Source organism: Entelurus aequoreus, linkage group LG21, assembly GCF_033978785.1.
Source record: "Entelurus aequoreus isolate RoL-2023_Sb linkage group LG21, RoL_Eaeq_v1.1, whole genome shotgun sequence".
In the NCBI taxonomy this organism is placed as follows: Eukaryota; Metazoa; Chordata; class Actinopteri; order Syngnathiformes; family Syngnathidae; genus Entelurus; species Entelurus aequoreus.
Window position 1 is genome coordinate 6,811,287 of NC_084751.1, and position 24,914 is coordinate 6,836,200.

The 24,914-nt window shown below is 37.7% G+C and overlaps 1 protein-coding gene across 1 annotated transcript; it reads left to right on the forward strand.

Moving 5' to 3' along the window:
* Positions 1-1,209: 1,209 nt before the first annotated feature.
* On the forward strand, positions 1,210-16,983 carry LOC133638239 (ADP-ribosylation factor 1). Its single transcript, XM_062030638.1, has 5 exons — positions 1,210-1,360; positions 2,932-3,089; positions 3,280-3,390; positions 11,872-11,996; positions 16,110-16,983. The coding sequence occupies exons 2-5, from the start codon at positions 2,942-2,944 to the stop codon at positions 16,269-16,271; spliced, it is 546 nt and encodes a 181-aa protein (XP_061886622.1). The 5' UTR covers positions 1,210-1,360; positions 2,932-2,941; the 3' UTR covers positions 16,272-16,983.
* Positions 16,984-24,914: the final 7,931 nt, after the last annotated feature.

Here is a 24,914-nt window from a genome sequence, read left to right on the forward strand (position 1 = left end):
TAACTTCCTTAGCATGTCATCAGCTAGTGTTTCATGACGTTAGCCATTAGCTTCACGTGGCAACTTCCTTAGCATGTCATCAGCTAATTCATTCATGACGTTAGCCTTTAGCTTCACGTGGCAACTTATTTAGCATGACATGAGCGAATGTTTGCTGATGTTAGCATTATCTTCACATGCTAACATCCTTAGCATGTGATCGCCTAATGTTTCATGATGTTAGCCATTAGCTTCACATGCTAGCTTCTTTAAAAACTAAGAAAAATGCTAAGAAACATAGCATGACATGAGCTAATGTTTAAAGACGTTGGCCATTAGCTTCACGTGGCAACTTCCTTAGCATGACATGAGTGAATGTTTGATGATGTTAGCCATTAGCTTCACATGCTAACTTCCTCAGCATGCCATCAGCTAATGTTTTATGACGTTAGCTATTAGCTTCACATGCTAGCTTTCTTTAAAAACACAATAGCTCATGTCATGTTATGTTTCCTAGCATGACATGAGCTAATGTTTGAAGATGTTAGCCATTAGCTTTACATGTTAACTCCCTTAGCATGTTATGAGCGAATGTTTGATGATGTTAGCCATTACTTTAACGTGCTAATTTGTGTTTATTGTACATTTACTTTGATGCCGATTAAAGTACAAAATAAATGTTCCTATTAATGTTTCTACTTCTTACTTTCCACGTTGTCATTTATGACATTATTAGTAGTTACATGTAAAGTACAGTATGTATTACTATTAATATTTATTGGTAGTAGGTTAATAGTATGTAAGTTTTAGTAGTAGTAATAAATAAGTATGTACTAGTAGTAAAACACATGTAAGAGTGTGAATTTTGTGAGCGCAAAGTCTTCTTTCTCTCTTCATCGCTTGACTTTTCTTCACTTTCTGCTGCTATAGAAAATACTTCAATGTTATGAATAGGTGGTGACGTCATCATCTACTGTCCTTTACACTTGAATATTAAGTGTAAACTATGTGTTAGCAATTCAATAAACAAAAACATTTAATGTATACATTGTAATATTGGCAAAAAGCTACATTAAAGTGGCAAGGGTTTATTTATTGATTAGTAAATGTCAGTCTGAGTCTGAGCCTCCAACTGAAAGTCCAAACTTCCGTCAGCTATTTCCTCGACATTTTGTGCAACGTACGGACAGCGTCACGCAGTGCCGTGATTGGATAGCGGCGTCCAGAGGGCGGGTCTTGAGTGACACCATACACACTCTGATTGGCTGGGATTGGATAGTGGGACGTGCTCGTTCGCCGGCGTTTAACGGGTTGCGCAAGACGCCATTTTGGAGTGACAGCGAAAAATAACGGAAAGATCGCGGAGCTAGCCTTGGACAAGGTAATTGCCGCTTCAAGACGATTTATGTTCTCGTTAGGGTTAAAGTGTGCTCCCCAAATGTGTTGTGGCTGTAACCGAGAGTCGCTGCGTCCAAACGAAGCGTTTTATTGAGCGTTTGGCATGACGTCACTGTATTCTAGCTGCTGTGACGCGGCATTTAGCTGCTAGCATCTTAGCTTCCTGGATTGTAATATGTTTGTGTCGTTAAGTAGCACTTAGCTCGCTCATGCTGCCATTAAAACATTCCTACTAAGCGCCCACATGCACATTTCATGCGACGGGATTCTAAAAAGACGCCGTTTTGACAATGCAGTGTCGTCCGGTAGCAGGCAGCTAACGCTAACTAGTCAAGTATCCGCCCTGGAAGAAGCTAGTTAGCAGGAGGCTAATGCTAACGCTAGCACTAATGTCTTCCACGGCCCACCGCTAACTACCAACCACATCATTTACAACAAATACATCAAACGAAATTATTCATTCACTCATTTATCACTTTTTTATTTCTCATCATTCACTCGTTTATTTCTTATCATTCACTCATTCATCTCTCTCATCACTCGTTTATTTCTCATCATTCACTCGTTTATCACTCATTTAGTTCTCATCATTCACTTGTTTATCACTCATTTATTTGTTATCATTCACTCATTCATCACTCATCATTTACTCGTTTATCACTCATTTATTTCTTATCATTCACTCATTTATCACTTATTTATTTCTCATCAGTTACTTGTTTATCACTCATTTATTTCTCCTCATTCACTCATTTATTTCTTATGATTCACTTATTCATCACTCATCATTCACTCGTTTATCACTCGTATATTTCTTATCATTCACTCATTTATCACTCATCATTCACTGGTTTAAGACTTGATTAGAACGCTATAGTGTGTAAAATGAAGTAGCAGTAATGTTTATGATAAACGCCCTCAGTGTGGTTGAATACAAACGCAATATTTTCCACTACAAACATGTAGTTTCAAGTGCAAATAATTGTGCGTAAACACCCACTGTTTCAAGCAAATAGAAACAGAAACTTACAGTTGTGTCCTTAAAGTGACAATGTTAACATCCAGAGTAATAACTGCAAAAGCATAATGTTCGATTTGGACTTTCTGAGAAACAGTGTCCTCTGCAGTGGACATGTTCTTTATATCCGGTTGGCTAATGCAGTTTCTAGGAAAAGTTAACTCACAATTTAACTTTCAATAAACCCGCAAATTTCCAAGTGGAGGCAAGTCTGTAGAAAAGTGAGAAACGTAATCAACCTTTGTGCCCTTCAATCAGTCCCGTAATATCCCCCCACGCACAGAAAATAGTGCCGCACGTCGCAGACCACCTTGATCTTAGCAGGTCGGCGGCTAATTGTCGCGTACCCACTTGTAGCTTCAATGTTTAGCATGCTTTTTGGTGTTAGCATGCGGCGAGTTGTAACTTTTTAGCTTGAGGGAAACTGTAATCTCGCAGATTGTTACACGACAGAAACTAATTGTCATGTTGCTTTCATATTCCAACCCCTCCCAGGACAGCAATTCACCACCTCATTTCCTTCTTCTCTTTGACAGCGCCGTCGCCATGGGGAATGTATTCGCTAACTTATTTAAGGGCCTGTTCGGCAAGAAGGAGATGAGGATTCTAATGGTTGGCCTTGATGCTGCAGGGAAGACCACCATCCTGTATAAATTGAAGCTCGGAGAGATAGTCACCACCATTCCCACCATCGGTTTGTACTTTGAAATGATCCAACTCATGTTTACCTCAGTCGGTCCAGTTTTTGCTCACGTACAATAATGTGTACACATGAATGTCTATAGTGGTTACATGGTAAGATCAGACGAGTGACCGCTAACCCTTCTGTTTGTCGTCAAAATGATATTAGCAGATCTCTCACTGTCACTTTTGTGTTTGTGCAGGTTTTAATGTTGAAACGGTAGAATATAAGAACATCAGTTTCACTGTTTGGGATGTGGGCGGTCAGGACAAAATCAGGCCGCTGTGGCGTCACTACTTCCAGAACACTCAAGGTCAGTTTGCATTGCTGCCTCTAGGTGGCAACACACACACACACACTAGGGCTGAAAATGGTATCACAATATAAGTGTTTTATATCGCTTGATGTCGATAATTATTGATATTTTTATGACCTATTTAAAATAAGGAGCAGAAGACAAAATATTTAATTGTAACTTCCTCTAATTATAATACCTCGGCTCACAGGACAGAAAGGAAATGACAACACAAGAGTGGAAAACACTCAAACAATGAATGGTTATTGAAGTAATTACTCTGTGGAATGAAAAAAACCACAAATAATGTAAAAAACATTAACTTTTTGATATCAATATAAAACCCAAAGCAGTTTTGCTAATGAAGATAAAGTCTAATAAACAAGCTTTGTTCAACAACAACCATGTACTTCACTGCAACAGTTTGGCCAACAGAAATAAACAGGAGTGATACCTCTCACATCTTATACACACTCTTTGTGCCTCATCGACAACTCAGACTGCGTTCAATTCGATGAGAAGACCAAACATTTGAGCTACTATTGCTGTTATTTGAACACTGATAAAGTTAGCAGTTAAAGGACGACACTTCACGGAAGTGGAAGCGATGGGAATGAAGTGAAACCAAGCGATTGGCTCCATTAGCTCGGAGGGAACATTTTCAAAGTGAAATCGCTGCCACCATGTTTTGTCGAGCTGCACGGCTCTCATGCGCATGTGCAGATGCTGCGGCGCTTCAGTTTTCAGGAAGTAAGCTGCGTTGCCTAAAATGCATGAATAAATTACGTATTTTTTCAATAATTAAACATTTAAACGGTATTACTAACCGTCTGAAATGTTAACGTTTCTATATGTGTACATGCATATGTATGTATGCATGTGTATATGGGAACTAGTGAAGTGAAATATATTTATATAGCGCTTTTCTCTAGTGATTTAAAGCGCTTTACATAGTGAAACCCATTATCTACATCTTTAAGCTACATTAGGGGACGGCGTGGTGCTGTTGGGAGAGTGGCCGTGCCAGCAACCTGGGGGTTCCTGGTTCGATCCCCACCTTCTACCAACCTCGCCCTGTCCGTTGTGTCCTTGAGCAAGACACGTCACCCTTGCTCCTGATGGGCCTTGGTTAGGGCCTTGCATGGCAGCTCCCGCCACCAGTGTGTGAATGTGGAAATAGTGTCAAAGCGCTTTGAGTACCTTGAAGGTAGAAAAGCGCTATACAAGTATAACCCATTCATTAAAAGCAGTGTGGGTGGCACTGGGAGCATGTGGGTAAAGTGTCTTGCCCAAAGACACAACTGCAGTGACTAAGATGGCGAAAGCGGGCATCGAACCTGTGGTGCCGTGGTTATGTGCGTGGGAACAATGAAGTCATTGAGTAATTTGCGATGATCATAGGATTTTCTTTTAAAAGGCTCAAAAAATGTATACATACGTTTAAAAAAACCTTGTTTTATTCATTAGTGTTAACATAGTTTTTTATCGTTTTGCCATATTTTGTTGAGATTTTTTCAAGTGTTGACAGACTTTTAAATGACTTTTTAAAAATGAAAAACATGTAGCATTTTCTCCTGGCGTTATTGTAGAATGTAGTGGTGTTTCCAGACTACTTCAGTCCCTCCACGTCCCCGACTAAAGAGGCTGCAGTGAGCATGACGTCACACTTGCTTGGCGCTGTTGCTCCAGGTGAACTTTGTCTGCTTAAAAGTCGCCAATGTCCTCTTAATATCTGCAATATATATAAACATCACAAACATGCTGACAACGCTCCAGACAATGGTGTGTGTTTGGTTTACATCCTGTTTCAGTAGCGCAGTTTTTGGTGATCAAAGTTTTTTTTGGCGGTCAAGTTTTCACTACATCACTTGTCAATAGTGCACAAATAATAGACTATATATATCAATTCATACTGTAACGACCTGCTAATGTTAATGTTTTATGTTTGTGGGGTTGGCATTTGATGTCAGTTTGTCCCACGTTTACAAACACACCGTGTCTGAAAGGTGACTGGTGCAGAATGAGGAAGTGTTTTCGTGGCAGGTAACACCTGTTGGAATTGTGGTGTTATCATAAGATTGGTAATGAAAGTTAAAAATAGCCTCAGACTTTTGTGTGATTTCTTCTGGGGGCTACACTATATTATATTACTTTAATTTATTTTCAAGTACAAAAATAACCCTTATTTTCAAGGTCTGGCGGTAATTAAAAAGACGTGGGGGTGCGCCACACTCAATTACATTAAGGGGAAACCCGGCATATATTATGTACGTATATGATTTCTTGAGTGCATTTTTAATTGATATTGATTACAGTCTATGGTGATATATATTGATATGTATTTATGGGCTCAGTCCTACACTGTCAGTACGTGAATGCTGTACTCCAAATGGTGAGTGGGTGCTGCTCCTCTCAATAGTCCTTATCTCGGCTATGTAGCGGAAGGGGGTGGGGCACCACAGTGCAAGCTCCGCCTCATTTGAAAACACGCAAGCCAGAAAAAGTCCTGAACTACTTTTTTAATATACAATTGAAGTGAGCAGTTATTTTTATCATGATGTCCAAACTTTGGAGATAATATTTGTGTTTCACTTTAAAGAAGGTGAATAATGCACTTGTCATATGCAGGAAGTCTATGTACAACGTGCTTTTATTACAATTAAACAATGACGGCAAGCACAACAGTTTTTTTATTTGAACAATTTTGGCTAAAAGATGCATGGAGACTATAAAAGTGCGGCCAGTTGTGAACCCAAGCTCATTTCTAACGGCCCCCAGCAAAAATACTTCCAAAAAACATTAACACATGCAATAAAAGTGCAAACAGGTGAAATGTAGGAAGAAAAAGTTGCAATGTTGACTGTAATAACTCCAGGTGGGGGAAATATTGGATTGTTAGATGCATCGCAATTGGGACATAGAACCTTTATTTAACCAGATAAGAAAACCCATTGAGATCAAGATCTCTTTCACAACATGGGCGATTATAGAAGTGATTAGTAAAGGTCAATAATGGATAGTAAGTAATATTTGTCTGACTGCAGGGAGACATTCATTTAATACATGTGGGAATTCATCTTTCTTATTCCAAATTAATAGTTTTTTCAAAGTGGCAAGTGATAAAGGCTTATTTAATAAAACCAAAAGACATGTCAAACTGCATCAATATACATCAATTAAAGATCCATCAATAATCACATTTTAATCGTAGCTCCTGAATCGTAATGGAATTGTGAGGTGTCCAAAGATTGTCACTTCTACTAATAACACAACTTGTCTTCAACTTCACCATTCAAATTCCACTTACAAATATTTTTTGGAGAAAATATTGTATATTTTGTGAGTTTGTCATATTAAGTTTGATTTGACAAAAGGGGCATAAAAGAAACCAACAAAAGCATTACTTTAAAACGTATTGATAGGTTTGAAGTAGGTCTTGAGATTTAAGTGTTCAATGTAGGGCTGGCTAGGTGATATGGCAAAAAAATGATCACCATTGATTTTCATATCATCCAGTCTCGATTAATATCACGAGTATAATTTTTCTTTAAAGTCGGATTGTCCCGTGCAGGATTATACAGAGTATAGTTCCATGCCTACTGTTTACTACTGCAGTATCTTGTAACTGACATTTCAGTTTGGAGTAATATAAGCTAACATTGTGTTCATATACTGTATATCATTGTGTTTACTAGATGTGTAACAGTACATGTTTGATGGAGTAATATATGCTAACATTGTGTTCATATACTGTATATCATTGTGTTTACTAGAGGTGTAACAGTACATGTTTGATGGAGTAATATATGTTAACATTGTGTTCATATACTGTATATCATTGTGTTTACTAGATGTGTAACAGTACATGTTTGATGGAGTAATATATGTTAACATTGTGTTCATATACTGTATATCATTGTGTTTACTAGATGTGTAACAGTACATTTAATGACTTGTATACATTAGTACTTCTCACCAGTGTTTTATTTATTATTTGTATTTAATGACTTGTATACATCAGTACTTCTCACCAGTGTTTTATTTATTATTATTTGTATTTAATGACTTGTATACATCAGTGCTTCTCACCAGTGTTATATTTATTATTTGTATTTAATGACTTGTATACATCAGTACTTCTCACCAGTGTTTTATTTATTATTTGTATTTAATGGCATGTATACATCAGTACTTCTCACTAGTGTTTTATTTATTATTTGTATTTAATGACTTTTAAACATCAGTGCTTTTCACCAGTGTATTATTTATTATTTGTATTTAGTGACTTGTATACGTCAGTGCTTCTCACCAGTGTTTTATTTATTATTTGTATTTAATGACTTGTATACATCAGTACTCCTCACCAGTGTTTTATTTATTATTATTTATTATTTGTATTTAATGACTTGTATACATCAGTGCTTCTCACCAGTGTTTTATTTATTATTTGTATTTAATGGCTTGTATTAGGGCTGGGCAATATATCGAGATGCGCGATATATCGCGGGTTTGTCTCTGTGCGATATAGAAAATGACTATATCGTGATATCGAGGATACGTTCTCACGCAGTTGCTTTTAGCTGCGGGCATTACACTATAGGCTCTTCTCACTATTTCCTGTCTCTCCTTCTCACAGACAGACAAGCGCACCTTCTTACACACGTCACATACTGTCACGACATACGTCACATACTGTCACGTCATACGTCACATACTGTCACGTCATACGTCACATACTGTCACGTCATGCGTCACATACTGTCACGACATACGTCACATACGTATACGCCCTCGCGCAGCAAAGAGGTAGCAGCATGGCTAACGTTAGCTGTGATGCTAGCGGAGTGGTGCGAGTGGTAATACGAGAGAAAGAAGGTGCGAATCTGGTAACAAATGGAGGAATAATTAGTTCCCAAGAAAAACAGCAGGGGGTCCATCGTCTGGCGGTGGTTTGGCTTCAAGTGGGAATATGTCGAACAGACAACCGTAATTTGTCAAGTGTGGGGCAAAAGCGTTGCTATAAAAAGTAGCATTACTCTGTAACAAACAGTTCAGGGTGTCCCAAGTCACCGGAGTGTGTTAGGTAAGGAGGAGGAGTTTTGTCCCTCCAGAGTAGTTGCCGTAGGGCTGAGACGTAGGGTGTGTGTGGTTGTGGAAGGAGGTGTGTGATGTTGACACTAAAGAAGAACCTGCTCTAATGTCTCCTGTTTATTATTTTATTAGATAAGTACACTGTATAGGCCAACCCAGGACACTCGGCTACACTGCTAATATGTAGCATCATTTGAAAAGTCACCTGCTAGACAATGAAGAGTGCTTACTCCGCATGTCAACATCTCCATTCGGTGCCACACGCCCACACCATCAAAATGCCGAGCCAAACATTTCCAGATCAACACCGTATGAAAAAAATAGTGATTTTTTTAGTTGTGATTTCCTTCTCTGCCTGAAAGTTTTAAAGTAGCATATATTAATGCAGTATGAAGAATAATGTTTGAATGTAGACACATAGAATCATCATACTGCTGTGATTATATGCATCAAGTGTTCATTCAAGGCTAAGGCAAAATATCCACATATATATCGTGTAACGCGGTATGGCCTTAAAATATCGCAATATTTAAAAAAGGCCATATCGCCCAGCCCTAGCTTGTATACATCAGTACTTCTCACCAGTGTTTTATTATTTGTATTTAATGACTTGTATACATCAGTACTTCTCACCAGTGTTTTATTTATTATTATTTATTTGTATTTAATGACTTGTATACATCAGTGCTTCTCACCAGTGTTATATTTATTATTTGTATTTAATGACTTGTATACATCAGTACTTCTCACCAGTGTTTTATTTATTTATTATTTGTATTTTATGACTTATAAACATCAGTGCTTTTCACCAGTGTTTTATTTATTATTTGTATTTAGTGACTTGTATACGTAAGTGCTTCTCACCAGTGTTTTATTTATTATTATTTATTATTTGTATTTAATGACTTGTATACATCAGTACTTCTCACCAGTGTTTTATGTATTTATTATTTGTATTTAATGGCTTGTATACATCAGTACTTCTCACCAGTGTTTTATTTATTATTTATATTTAATTACTTGTATACATCAGTACTTCTCACCAGTGTTTTATTTATTATTTGTATATAATGGCTTGTATACATCAGTACTTCTCACCAGTGTTTTATTTATTTATTATTTGTATTTAATGACTTGTATACATCAGTACTTCTCACCAGTGTTTTATGTATTTATTATTTGTATTTAATGACTTGTATACTTCTCACCAGTGTTTTATTTATTATTTGTATTTAATTACTTGTATACATCAGTGCTGCTCACCAGTGTTTTATTTATTATTTGTATTTAATTACTTGTATACATCAGTACTTCTCACCAGTGTTTTATTTATTATTTGTATATAATGGCTTGTATACATCAGTACTTCTCACCAGTGTTTTATTTATTATTATTTATTATTGGTATATAATGGCATGTATACATCAGTACTTCTCACCAGTGTTTTATTTATTATTATTTATTATTTGTATTTAATGACTTGTATACATCAGTACTTCTCACCAGTGTTTTGGTAAACAACAAGCAGTGACTCAGATTGTGGAGTTTTTCAAACCCAACTACTGTATCTTATATTTAATAAAAGTACATGAAATGTGAATTTGAGGTACTACAAAATAATGTGTAGCAACACATAAAACAAGTTGAATGATTATTTCAGGAACAAAATGTTTTTTAAAAGTGATTTGAACAGCAAGTGTCAGTGTGCAGAATGTTTTACAACATGTCATGTCAGAGGAATCTTTGCAGACATAAACAAAAAATCTGATTTAAAATATTTAGATGAGAAAAAAGCCTTTTTCTGATTAAATGAGTGGGTGTGTTGATTCTCCCTCATCTGCTGAAAGAAAAAAAGAATGAAAATAAATGTTATGAATTATAGACTTATTCAACTTCACCATCAATTATTACATTTTGAAATACTGTTTGGAGAAAATATTGCATATTTTGTGTTTTTGTCAAAATACATTTTTATTTTTGTTTTTATTTTTACAAAAAGAGCATAACACATCAAAATAATAACTTTGTATGGACATATGGTTCTGAAGTTGATCCAGAGCACAGGTGTCAAACTCACAACCTGTGAGAGCTTGGAAATAAAGTGTCAATAATAAATCATATTTGTTTTTTATTCCATTTTGACAGAAAAACAGTCCGGCTGCCAAAAATAATGAGTTAACTCATGTGATTAATCACATTGATTATGTAGACATGCAGATTATTCTGAGTGTACATGAGTGGTCAATGATCACTTTTTACTTCATTTGAATGATACTACAAGTATATAAAATAACTTGTCATTCATCCTAATGAAATATCTGATTGACTCATCATTTTAAAGCAAGTTATTCATCCACCAATTGCAAAAGATTTGTCTGTAAAAAAAACAAACAAACCCTGGCAGCTCAGTTGCCAGATTTTTACCGTAAAAACAATTGTAGATTTTTCTGTTTAAAAAAAAAAAGTGATACCGATTTTTCATTTACAATTTTTATTTGGTTTTTTTTTACTGTAAAATTGACCTTTTTTTTTTACTGTGTACCAAAAAAATAATAGTGTATTTTGCGGACTATGGAGTGCACCGATATATAAGCCACACCCAGTAAATTTGAGAAGAAAAAGATGTTTTCCTTATATTAGCCACAGCGGACTATAATCCACAGACATAAACGTTGTGAAAGGAGTTCTTTACATTGTTTACATTCTTTAAATGTCACACTTCACATTCTTCCACTTTTCTGCTGGATGAAGTCTTACCTCGCTGACAGTCCTGCTCTGCTGGACTCCTTCAAGGCCAAATGCTACCGTCTTTAGAGGCACACCCTTATGAAATACTTTACCCCTCTTATTGTTTGTCTACCTGCCTGAGGACAATGGAGGCAATTTAGCTTTAGTGATAGTTCCAGCATATTTATCTTACAGCTGTTTTGCATTGATTAATATGTGCTGTCCTCATTCAAAGAAATACAATATTTGTTTTCATACAGTGTCTGTAACACGGCAGTAAAACGGCTGATCAAACAAAACAGAGGTCATGGTCATGGACCCACTAGCTGTGCAAGCTAGCTCTCCAATCAGCTAAACTGACTCAATAACTCCACGCTGACGTTTTGGTGAATTTGTGAAAGTGAAACTATACAAAAAGAATGTTCTTGTAGTGGACGAGGGATGTAATAATAAACGCTATAATGATAATTTTCCATTAAATTGCCAACGGTTAGTAATACCGTCTAATTTTTTTAATTGAAAAAACTTCATTTATTAATTCATTTTAGGCAACAGGAAGTCAGGTGCATGCACACTAGCGGGGTTTGGCTTGATAATCATGGCGGACAAGATTTACCCTCAGACTAAACGCTTGCTTTAATGTCATTTTCCCTCATGTCACACATTGTTTGATATCTGCAGGTCTGATCTTCGTGGTGGACAGTAACGACAGAGAGCGTGTCAACGAGGCGCGGGAGGAACTGTCCAGGATGTTGTCTGAGGACGAGCTGCGAGACGCCGTGCTGCTGGTGTTTGCTAACAAGCAGGTGAGGCGCGTCCAGGGTTAGTAAGCATGCAGGGTTAGTAAGCATGCAGGGTTAGTAAGCATCCAGGGTTAGTAAGCATGCAGGGTTAGTAAGCATCCAGGGTTAGTAAGCATGCGGGGTTAGTAAGCATCCAGGGTTAGTAAGCATCCAGGGTTAGTAAGCATCCAGGGTTAGTAAGCATGCAGGGTTAGTAAGCATCCAGGGTTAGTAAGCATGCAGGGTTAGTAAGCATGCAGGGTTAGTAAGCATGCAGGGTTAGTAAGCATCCAGGGTTAGTAAGCATGCAGGGTTAGTAAGCATCCAGGGTTAGTAAGCATGCGGGGTTAGTAAGCATCCAGGGTTAGTAAGCATCCAGGGTTAGTAAGCATCCAGGGTTAGTAAGCATGCAGGGTTAGTAAGCATCCAGGGTTAGTAAGCATGCAGGGTTAGTAAGCATGCAGGGTTAGTAAGCATGCAGGGTTAGTAAGCATCCAGGGTTAGTAAGCGTGCAGGGTTAGTAAGCGTGCAGGGTTAGTAAGCGTGCAGGGTTAGTAAGCATCCAGCGTTAGTAAGCATGCAGGGTTAGTAAGCATGCAGGGTTAGTAAGCATCCAGCGTTAGTAAGCATGCAGGGTTAGTAAGCATGCAGGGTTAATAAGCATCCAGGGTTAGTAAGCATGCAGGGTTAGTAAGCGTGCAGGGTTAGTAAGCGTGCAGGGTTAGTAAGCGTGCAGGGTTAGTAAGCGTGCAGGGTTAGTAAGCGTCCAGGGTTAGTAAGCGTGCAGGGTTAGTAAGCGTGCAGGGTTAGTAAGCATCCAGGGTTAGTAAGCATGCAGGGTTAGTAAGCATGCAGGGTTAGTAAGCATCCAGGGTTAGTAAGCATCCAGGGTTAGTAAGCATGCAGGGTTAGTAAGCATCCAGGGTTAGTAAGCGTGCAGGGTTAGTAAGCGTGCAGGGTTAGTAAGCGTGCAGGGTTAGTAAGCATGCAGGGTTAGTAAGCATCCAGGGTTAGTAAGCATGCAGGGTTAGTAAGCATGCAGGTAAGTAGGGTTGGGTATCGAGTATCGATTGGAACCGGGACTAACTTTCCGATTCTCCCGGAATCGTTCAAAAGTTTAAATTCCGATTCCTAGTTTCCATACCCAGTCCGCCGACCGGAAAAAAAGAATAAGTCCGCCGACCGGAAGAAGAAGCCGCTGAACACCAACGAAGAAGCGCCCACCGCCGGAAGTGTTAGCATAGCCGAGCCTATGTAGCCGAGCGAGTCAGTCAAGCACGGATAGCGGGCGTCGGCGGTCGAAAGTGTGGCTTTACTTTACTAAAAAAAATGAAATATCGGCTAAATGTAACACGTGCGACAGGACTGTTTCGTGCTTAGGAGGGTGCACGTCGAACATGATGAAGCACCTCCGAGTTCATGGAGTACAAATAAATGCGTGTCCCGTCTTCGACGCGCTGCGCCGACCGTCCTCCTCTGCCTCTTCCTCTGGTTCCGACGCCCAGCCTGGCACCTCGGTGACTGCACTGCAGTCCGAATCCGGTAAGTAAAACAATATATATGCAATAAATAATGTGTTTTGCGCCAACGTTGAGGCAGCTAACAAATTAGCCCGCATATTTTTTCATAGACAATTTACAACCGGCTAGCCAGGCTCCGCGATGTGCTCTTTACTGCAGCATCATACACTTATGTGTAAAGGTGTTTTCATGAGGTTTCCTGCAGCATCATACACTTATGTGTAAAGGTGTTTTCATGAGGTTTCCTGCAGCATCATACACTTATGTGTAAAGGTGTTTTCATGAGGTTTCCTGCAGCATCATACACTTATGTGTAAAGGTGTTTTCATGAGGTTTCCTGCAGCATCATACACTTATGTGTAAAGGTGTTTTCATGAGGTTTCCTGCAGCATCATACACTTATGTGTAAAGGTGTTTTCATGAGGTTTCCTGCAGCATCATACACTTATGTGTAAAGGTGTTTTCATGAGGTTTCCTGCAGCATCATACACTTATGTGTAAAGGTGTTTTCATGAGGTTTCCTGCAGCATCATACACTTATGTGTAAAGGTGTTTTCATGAGGTTTCCTGCAGCATCATACACTTATGTGTAAAGGTGTTTTCATGAGATTTTCAAAAATAAAGCTCTCTTGAGGAAAGTGTACCCCTGGGAAAATGTATTCATAATTTATAATATTTATATTCAAGTTCATAGATTTGATATTTACAGGTAAAAGCCAGTAAATTAGAATATTTTGAAAAACTTGATTTATTTCAGTAATTGCATTCAGAAGGTGTAACTTGTACATTATATTTATTCATTGCACACAGACTGATGCATTCAAATGTTTATTTCATTTAATTTTGATGATTTGAAGTGGCAACAAATGAAAATCCAAAATTCCGTGTGTCACAAAATTAGAATATTACTTAAGGCTAATACAAAAAAGGGATTTTTAGAAATGTTGGCCAACTGAAAAGTATGAAAATGAAAAATATGAGCATGTACAATACTCAATACTTGGTTGGAGCTCCTTTTGCCTCAATTACTGCGTTAATGCGGCGTGGCATGGAGTCCATGAGTTTCTGGCACTGCTCAGGTGTTATGAGAGCCCAGGTTGCTCTGATAGTGGCCTTCAACTCTTCTGCGTTTTTGGCTCTGGCATTCTGCATCTTCCTTTTCACAATACCCCACAGATTTTCTATGGGGCTAAGGTCAGGGGAGTTGGCGGGCCAATTTAGAACAGAAATACCATGGTCCGTAAACCAGGCACGGGTAGATTTTGCGCTGTGTGCAGGCGCCAAGTCCTGTTGGAACTTGAAATCTCCATCTCCATGGAGCAGGTCAGCAGCAGGAAGCATGAAGTGCTCTAAAACTTGCTGGTAGACGGCTGCGTTGACCCTGGAAAAAAGAGCTGGACTGCTGCTGAGTGGTCCAAAGTCATGTTTTCTGACGAAAGCAAATTTTGCATTTCCTTTGGAAATCGAGGTCCCAGAGTCTGGAGGAAGACAGGAGAGGCACAGGATCCACGTTGCCTGAAGTCTAGTGTAAAGTTTCCACCTTCAGTGATGGTTTGGGGTGCCATGTCATCTGCTGGTGTCGGTCCACTCTGTTTCCTGAGATCCAGGGTCAACGCAGCCGTCTACCAGCAAGTTTTAGAGCACTTCATGCTTCCTGCTGCTGACCTGCTCTATGGAGATGGAGATTTCAAGTTCCAACAGGACTTGGCGCCTGCACACAGCGCAAAATCTACCCGTGCCTGGTTTACGGACCATGGTATTTCTGTTCTAAATTGGCCCGCCAACTCCCCTGACCTTAGCCCCATAGAAAATCTGTGGGGTATTGTGAAAAGGAAGATGCAGAATGCCAGACCCAAAAACGCAGAAGAGTTGAAGGCCAATATCAGAGCAACCTGGGCTCTCATAACACCTGAGCAGTGCCAGAAACTCATGGACTCCATGCCACGCCGCATTCACGCAGTAATTGAGGCAAAAGGAGCTCCAACCAAGTATTGAGTATTGTACATGCTCATATTTTTCATTTTCATACTTTTCAGTTGGCCAACATTTGTAAAAATCCCTTTTTTGTATTAGCCTTAAGTAATATTCTAATTTTGTGACACACGGAATTTTGGATTTTCATTTGTTGCCACTTCAAATCATCAAAATTAAATGAAATAAACATTTGAATGCATCAGTCTGTGTGCAATGAATAAATATACTGTACAAGTTACACCTTCTGAATGCAATTACTGAAATAAATCAAGTTTTTCAAAATATTCTAATTTACTGGCTTTTACCTGTATATTCTAGTTGAAAACAGCCCTGTGAGGAATTTATAGTAAAGTTCATTAAAAGTTAATAGAATTAAAATTGATGGAGAATGTCAGACTATTTCATTCAGAAAGACTGTAGGTTAGCTAGCTCATTTAAAATATCCTAAACTTTTTTTTGACCCTGCCTCTTAAAAGAATCGGAATCGAGAATCGTCAGGAATTGGAATCGAAACAAAGAATCGGAATCATTCAAATTCAAACGATACCCAACCCTATTAGTAAGCATGCAGGGTTAGTAAGCGTGCAGGTTTAGCGTGTGTGTCAGATGAGGTGGTGTGACACTTGGCTGTGGTGTGGTGCAGGACCTCCCCAACGCCATGAACGCAGCAGAGATCACAGACAAGCTGGGCCTGCACTCCCTGCGCCAGCGTAGTTGGTACATCCAGGCCACGTGCGCCACCAGCGGTGACGGTCTGTACGAGGGTCTGGACTGGCTGTCCAACCAGCTGAAGAGTCAGAAATGATCCATTCCACCTGTCCAGCTTTTTCTTTGTTGTTTCTTTGTTCTGTTTCGACACAATGGCAGCACCGGATCCAGACTCCAACGTGACCCGGCTTTCTTTCAACTACTTCCTTTGTCCCCTTCTCTCGGGTGGTGTGTGTACCTTGTGTTTGGTGGGCCAAACTCCGCCCACTCTGTCTGCACGTACCTTCTGTCCCCTCCCCCAGAGGAAGCATGGTTTTCATAAGGCCCCGACAGCAAGGGTGGCCCCTCCCCCACTGTATTAAACACCTGATTGCTAGACGCTGACTTACCTGCGAGCCCCGCCCACCTGTAAGAAGCATTTAACCTGTATCAGGTCAGACTGAGTCCACACCACATCCTTGGTCTTTGCTGCCATGTGAAAATCATGCTGTCTCTCCAGCACCAGACCTTGTCTTGGACTGAGACTTTGTCCTCCTTCATCACTCTTTCTACTTTGACTGCGACCCAAACACCCCAGCAGCAGTCTGGAGGATGTCACCCAAACACCCCAGCAGCAGTCTGGAGGGTGTAACCCAAACACCCCAGCAGCAGTCTGGAGGAGCTTTTCTCACCAGCGCTTTGGATGACCAAACAAGATGGCAGGTGGTTGGTGAAGTCCTGGCTGCTTCTTGTGTGGAGACTGATTGTAAATGTGTAAACTGTTTGTGTGGGCTTTCCTCAACACATTAATAAACATGATTTGATCCAAACACCTGCCTATGACATCATCATGTTTAAATCAACACATTAATAAACATGATTTGATCCAAACACCTGCCTATGACATCATGTTTAAATCAACACATTAATAAACATGATTTGATCCAAACACCTGCCTATGACATGTTTAAATCAACACATTAATAAACATGATTTGATCCAAACACCTGCCTATGACATCATGTTTAAATCAACACGTTAATAAACATGATTTGATCCAAACACCTGCCTATGGCATCATGTTTAAATCAACACATTAATAAACATGATTTGATCCAAACACCTGCCTATGACATGTTTAAATCAACACATTAATAAACATGATTTGATCCAAACACCTGCCTATGACATCATCATGTTTAAATCAACACATTAATAAACATGATTTGATCCAAACACCTGCCTATGACATCATGTTTAAATCAACACATTAATAAACATGATTTGATCCAAACACCTGCCTATGACATCATCATGTTTAAATCAACACATTAATGAACATGATTTGATCCAAACACCTGCCTATGACATCATGTTTAAATCAACACATTAATAAACATGATTTGATCCAAACACCTGCCTATGACATGTTTAAATCAACACATTAATAAACATGATTTGATCCAAACACCTGCCTATGACATCATGTTTAAATCAACACATTAATAAACATGATTTGATCCAAACCCATGCTTACAAAATCATTTTAACACAATAATGAACATGATTTTTAAAACATCTTAACATGAATTGTAAATAATTTTAACATCAATAATCATGTTTTTTTTAAAGATCATTTTTACACAAAATTTAAAAAAAAACATTTTAAAATAATTTTAAACATCAATAATAAAAAATCATTTTAACACATCAATCATGATTTTTAAAGCATTTCAACTTAATAATCATCCATCCATTTTCTACCGCTTGTCCCTTTCGGGATTATTATTTAAAAAAAAAATAATTTTAACACATGATTTTTAAATTATTTCAACACAATAATAAACATGTTTGTAATCATTTTGAGACATCGATAACCATGCTTTAAAAAAAAATGTTTTAACATCAATAATCATGATTTTTAAATCATTTCAACATATCAATAATAAACATGAATTTTAAATAATTTTAACACATCAGTATTCATGATTTGTAAGTCATTTTAACAAATCAATAATCGTGATTTTCAATCATTTCAACACATCAATAATCATGATTTTTAAATCATTTTAACAATGTGATTTTTAACACATCAATGATCATGATTTTTTTTTAAATTATTTCAACACATTAATAATCATGATTTTTTTAAATTATTTTTATATATTAACAATGTGATTTTTAACATCAATAATCATGATTTTTTAAATAAATTATTTCAACACATCAATAATCATGATTTTTTTAAAAATTATTTTTACATTTTAACACATGATTTTTAAATTATTTTAACACACCAGTAATGATTTTAAAAAATAAAATAAATTCAACACAATAATGAATTTTAAATTATTTTAACACATGATTTTTTCAAATCATTTTAACACATCAATAAAAAATTTTCAAATCATTTTAACATCAATAATCATGATTTTTTTTTAAATAATTTCAACATCAATAATCATGATTTTAAATCATTTCAATACATCAATAATCATGATTTTGAAATCATTTTTAACACATTGATGTGATTTTTAAATCATTTTAACACATCAATAATCATGATTTTGTAATCGTTTAACACCTCAATAATCATGATTTTTAAAGCATTTAAACACATCAATAATCGTGATTTAAAAAAAATCATTTTAACACAATCATGATTTTTTTAAATAATTTCAATACATCAATAATCATGACTTTTAAATCATTTCAACACATGATTTTTGTAAATAATTTTAACATCAATAATTATGATTTTTAAATCATTTTAACATGATTTGCAAATCATTTTAACACCTCAATAATCATGATTTTTTAAATCATTTCAACACATCAATAATTGTGATTTAAAAAAATCATTTTAACACATGATTTTTAAAATAATTTTAACATTAATAATCACGATTTTTTAAAGATCATTTCAACATCAATAATCATGACTTTTAAATAATTTCAACATGATTTAAAAAAAATCATTTTAACATCAATAATCATGATTTTAAAATCATTTTAACACAACATGATTTGTAAATCATTTTAACACATCAATAATTATTATTTTTAAATCATTTCAACACATCAATAATCATGATTTTTAAAATCATTTTAACACAATTTTTTAAAATAATTGCAACAATCATGATTTAAAAAAAAAATCATTTCAACACATCAATAATCACGATTTTTAAAATCATTTTAACACAATTTTTTAAAATTGTAACATCAATCATGATTTTTTTTTAAATAATTTCAACAATCATGATTTTTAATCATTTTAACATCAATAATTATGATTTCAAAATCATTTCAACACATCAATAATCATGATTTTAAAAATAATTTTAACATCAATAATAAACGTGATTTTTAAATAATTTTAACACTTCAATAATAAACATGATTTTTAAAAATCATTTTACCACATCAATAACAAACATGATTTTAAAAAAAACAACATTTTAACACTTCAATAATAAACATGATTTTTAAAAATCATTTTACCACATCAATAACAAACATTATTTTTATTTAAATTATTTCAGCGCATCAATAATCATGATTTTTAAATAATTTTAACAAATCAGTAATAGTAATTTTCAATAATTTTAACAAATCAATAATCAAGATTTTTAAATCATTTTAGCACATCAATAATCGTTTTTTTGTTTTTGTTTAACCTTTTATCACAAAATTATTTTTAAATCATTTTAACACAATAATCATGTTTTTAAAAATAATAATTTTAACGCATCAATAATCATGATTTTTAAATTTTAACGCATCAATAATCATGATTTTTAAATAATTTTAACACATCAATAAACATGACTTTTAAATAATTTTAACAGGATTTAAAAAAAATTATTTTAACACCAATAATCATGATTTTTAAAAAAATAATTTTAACACATTAATAATCATGATTTTTGAATAATTTCAACACATCAATAATTATGATTTTTGAATCATTTCAACACATCAATAATCATGATTTTTAAATAATTTCAACACATCAATGAGCATGATTTTTAAAATCATTTTAACATGATTTTAAAAAAAATCATTTTAACACAATAATAAACATGATTTTTAAATCATTGTAACACATCAGTAAAATTTTAAATTGAACACATCAATAAGCATAATTTTTAAAATAATTTTAAAATGATTTTTTAAAAATCATTTTCAATCAATCAATCAATGTTTATTTATATAGCCCTAAATCACAAGTGTCTCAAAGGGCTGTACAAGCCACAACGACATCCTCGGTACAGAGCCCACATACGGGCAAGGAAAAACTCACCCCAGTGGGACGTCGGTGAATGACTATGAGAAACCTTGGAGAGGACCGCATATGTGGGTAACCCCCCCCCTCTAGGGGAGACCGAAAGCAACGGATGTCGAGTGGGTCTGACATAACATTGTGAAAGTCCAGTCCACAGTGGATCCAACACATCAGCGGGAGTCCAGTCCACAGCGGGGCCAACAGGAAACCATCCCGAGCGGAGACGGGTCAGCAGCGCAGAGATGTCCCCAACCGATGCACAGGCTAGTGGTCCACCCGGGGTCCCGGCTCTGGACAGCCAGCACTTCATCCATGGCCACCGGACCTCTGCAACTCCCCCTCGCAAGGGACAGGGGAGAAGAGGAGAGAAGAAAAGAAACGGCAGATCAACTGGTCTAAAAAAGGGGGGGTCTATTTAAAGGCTAGATTATACAAATGAGTTTTAAGATGGGACTTAAATGCTTCTACTGAGGTAGCATCTCTAACTGTTACCGGGAGGGCATTCCAGAGTACTGGAGCCCGAATAGAAAACGCTCTATAGCCCGCAGACTTTTTTTTGGCTCTGGGAATCACTAATAAGCCGGAGTTCTTTGAACGCAGATTTCTTGTCGGGACATATGGTACAATACAATCGGCGAGATAGGCTGGAGCTAAACCGTGTAATATTTTATACGTAAGTAGTAAAACCTTAAAGTCGCATCTTAAGTGCACAGGAAGCCAGTGCAAGTGAGCCAGTATAGGCGTAATATGATCAAACTTTCTTGTTTTTGTCAAAAGCCTTGCAGCCGCATTTTGTACCAACTGTAATCTTTTAATGCTAGACATAGGGAGGCCCGAAAATAATATGTTACAGTAATCGAGACGAGACGTAACGAACGCATGAATAATGATCTCAGCGTCGCTAGTGGACAAGATGGAACGAATTTTAGCGATATTACGGAGATGAAAGAAGGCCGTTTTAGTAACACTCTTAATGTGTGACTCAAACGAGAGAGTTGGGTCGAAGATAATACCCAGATTCTTTACCGAGTCTCCTTGTTTAATTGTTTGGTTGTCAAATGTTAAGGTGGTATTATTAAATAGATGTTGGTGTCTAGCAGGACCGATAATCAGCATTTCCGTTTTCTTAGCGTTGAGTTGCAAAAAGTTAGCGGACATCCATTGTTTAATTTCATTAAGACACGCCTCCAGCTGACTACAGTCCGGCGTGTTGGTCAGCTTTAGGGGCATGTAGAGTTGAGTGTCATCAGCATAACAGTGAAAGCTAACACCGTACTTGCGTATGATGTCACCCAGCGGCAGCATGTAAATACTAAAGAGTGCAGGGCCAAGAACCGAACCCTGGGGAACTCCGCACGTTACCTTGACATAGTCCGAGGTCACATTGTTATGGGAGACGCACTGCATCCTGTCAGTAAGATAAGAGTTAAACCAAGACAAGGCTAAGTCTGACATACCAATACGTGTTTTGATACGCTCTAATAAAATATTATGATCGACGGTATCGAAAGCGGCGCTAAGATCAAGAAGCAGCAACATAGATGACGCATCAGAATCCATCGTTAGCAATAGATCATTAGTCATTTTTGCGAGGGCTGTCTCCGTAGAGTGATTTGCCCTGAAACCGGATTGAAAAGGTTCACAGAGATTGTTAGTCACTAAGTGTTCATTTAGCTGCTGTGCAACAGTTTTTTCGAGAATTTTGGAAATAAACGGAAGGTGGGAGACCGGTCGGTAGTTTACCATGAGGTCAGGATCGAGGTTAGGTCTTTTGAGCAGAGGATGAATAACCGCTTTTTTGAATGCTAGGGGAACAGTGCCGGAGGAAAGTGATAAGTTTATAATATTTAACACTGATGGACCTAATAATACAAACAGTTCCTTGATAAGTTTCCCAGGAAGTGGGTCAAGTAAACATGTTGTTTGTTTTATCCCACTTACACGCTGTAATAATTCCTCTAATGTTATTTCATCAAAAATAGAGAGACTATTTTGGAGGGCAGTGTCCGTCGTATATACAGTCGTATTTGTGTTAATAGAGCCCAGTTGTAGCTGGGATGCGTTGTCTTTAATCTCCTTTCTAATGAGTTCAATTTTCTTATTAAAGAAATTCATAAAATCATCTGCCGAGTGGGTGGAGCTACTGGGAGGAGTCCCTTGTTGGGTTAGCGATGCTACTGTACTAAACAGAAATTTAGGATCGTTTTTGTTGAGGCGGATGAGATTTGAGTAGTATTTAGTTTTAGCTAAGGTAAGCATGCGTTTATAAGTTATTAAACTATCACTCCATGCTTGATGGAAAACCTCAAGTTTAGTCGCGCGCCATTTGCGTTCCAGTTTTCTACATGATAATTTCTGAGCTCTAATTTCTTCTGTAAACCATGGGGTGCGCCTTTTAGGGGCCCTTTTTTGCTTTAGCGGTGCTATACTATCAATAATTTCGCGCAAGGCATCGTCAAAGTTGTTAGTGAGTTTATCAATAGAGCCGACATAATTTGGGAATGGTGCTATTACCGAAGGCAGTAGGTCAGCAAGAGTCATCGTTGTGGCAGCATTAATGTTGCGGCCGCTATAGCAGTTATTATTATTATTAGCTTGTTGACAAAGAGTCAAAACTTCAAATTTTATAAGGTAATGATCGGACATTACTTTAGTATATGGAAGTATCATAACTTTGGAGGTGGTGACACCCCTGACAAGCACTAGATCTATTGTATTACCGTTGCGATGCGTGGGTTCATGTATTATTTGTGTAAGACCACAGCTATCAATTATGGTTTGGAGCGCCACGCACTGAGGGTCCGATGGGGTATTCATATGGATATTAAAGTCCCCCATTATGATTATATTGTCGGCGTGCGTCACTAGATCAGCAACGAACTCTGAGAATTCACTGATAAAGTCCGAATAGGGCCCAGGGGGGCGGTAGATAACAGCCAGGTCGAGAGGTAGCGGTGTGACAGACCTCATAGTAAGCACCTCAAACGATTTATATTTATTATTTAGGTTAGGGGTAAGGTTGAAATTTTCATTGTATATTAGTGCGACACCCCCTCCCCTTTTAAGAGGGCGGGCAACATGCGCATTCGTATAGTTAGGAGGAGATGCCTCATTGAGCGCAAAAAATTCGTCCGGTTTGAGCCAGGTTTCGCTAAGACCAATGACGTTAAGATTGTTGTCTCTAATGACCTCATTAACCAATAACGCCTTGGGAGACAATGATCTTATGTTTAAAAAGCCCATATTATAGGTATTGGGCTGTTTTGACGAGTTTTTGTTAAGATTATCCGTAGTGGCAATATTAACAATGTTGCGTTTATTATGCGTAGTGCACTTTAAATAGTTTCGACCATATCTAGGAATTGATATGACGGGAATTTTCCGATTGTTTGTTTGGTGCTGCAATAGACTGGACATATCATAATTTGCCACCTCAGTAGAATGCATGTCCACCCCTGACACAGACACAACAGAAAAAACATTATGTGAATTGTGTATTATTCTAAGAGAATTGCTATGCGTACATGGATTATCCAGCCTGGCGCTGGCTAGTTCTAGCTTAACTGACTCCTCACCCGGACTAACAGACATTGTAGTTGCCTGTGACCGGGCTTGCTCTAGTGTAGTCAGTCAAGTGAGACTTAAGTAGTAGTCTATGTTTCTAGACAGGATGATGGCGCCTTCCTGGTTAGGGTGAAGGCCGTCTCTCATCAGCAAGCCTGGTTTGCCCCAGAAAGAGGGCCAGTTATCAATAAACGTTAGTCCCTTCTGCCTACAGTAGCTAGCCAACCACTTGTTAAGCGAGACTAATCTGCTATATCTCTCATCATTGCCTCTCGCAGGCAGGGGGCCAGAGACAATTACTCGATGCCTGGACATCTTTCTGGCGAGATCACAAGTCCTGGCTATGTTTCTCTTTGTAATCTCTGACTGTCTCATTCTAGTGTCATTGGAGCCAACGTGTACAACTATATTCGCATAATTAGTGGTGCGATTAGCCTGTCGTACGTGTTTACTAGGCCTGTTGCGAGTTAGCTCCCTAAGATTAGCTTCAATGTCAGGTGCTCTGGCCCCGGGGATACACTTTATTGTGGCTGGTTTGCTAAGCTTTATGTTTCGGGTGATGGAGTCCCCTATAACTAAGGTGTGGTGCCTGGTAGACTGGGGTGTAGGACTAGCTAAAGAGCTAAATCTATTATGCGTCTCAACCGGTACACCGTAGCTTGTAGGCCGCTTAGGACTGCTACAAGCTGGGCTAGTTAGCTCGCTACAGCTAACGCTAGCAGATGTGTCCGCAACATCTAAAGTTACGACATTACTCTGCTCTAACTGGCGGACACGGCCCTCTAGCAGAGCCAACCTCTCCGTGAGTATGGTGCAAGACGCGCAGGAAGCCATTACTCACAGTGTTTTCTGTCACCGAGTGAAGTTCCTGCTGTCCTCAGGGAAGTGGTCGCGGTCTGTAGGAGTAGC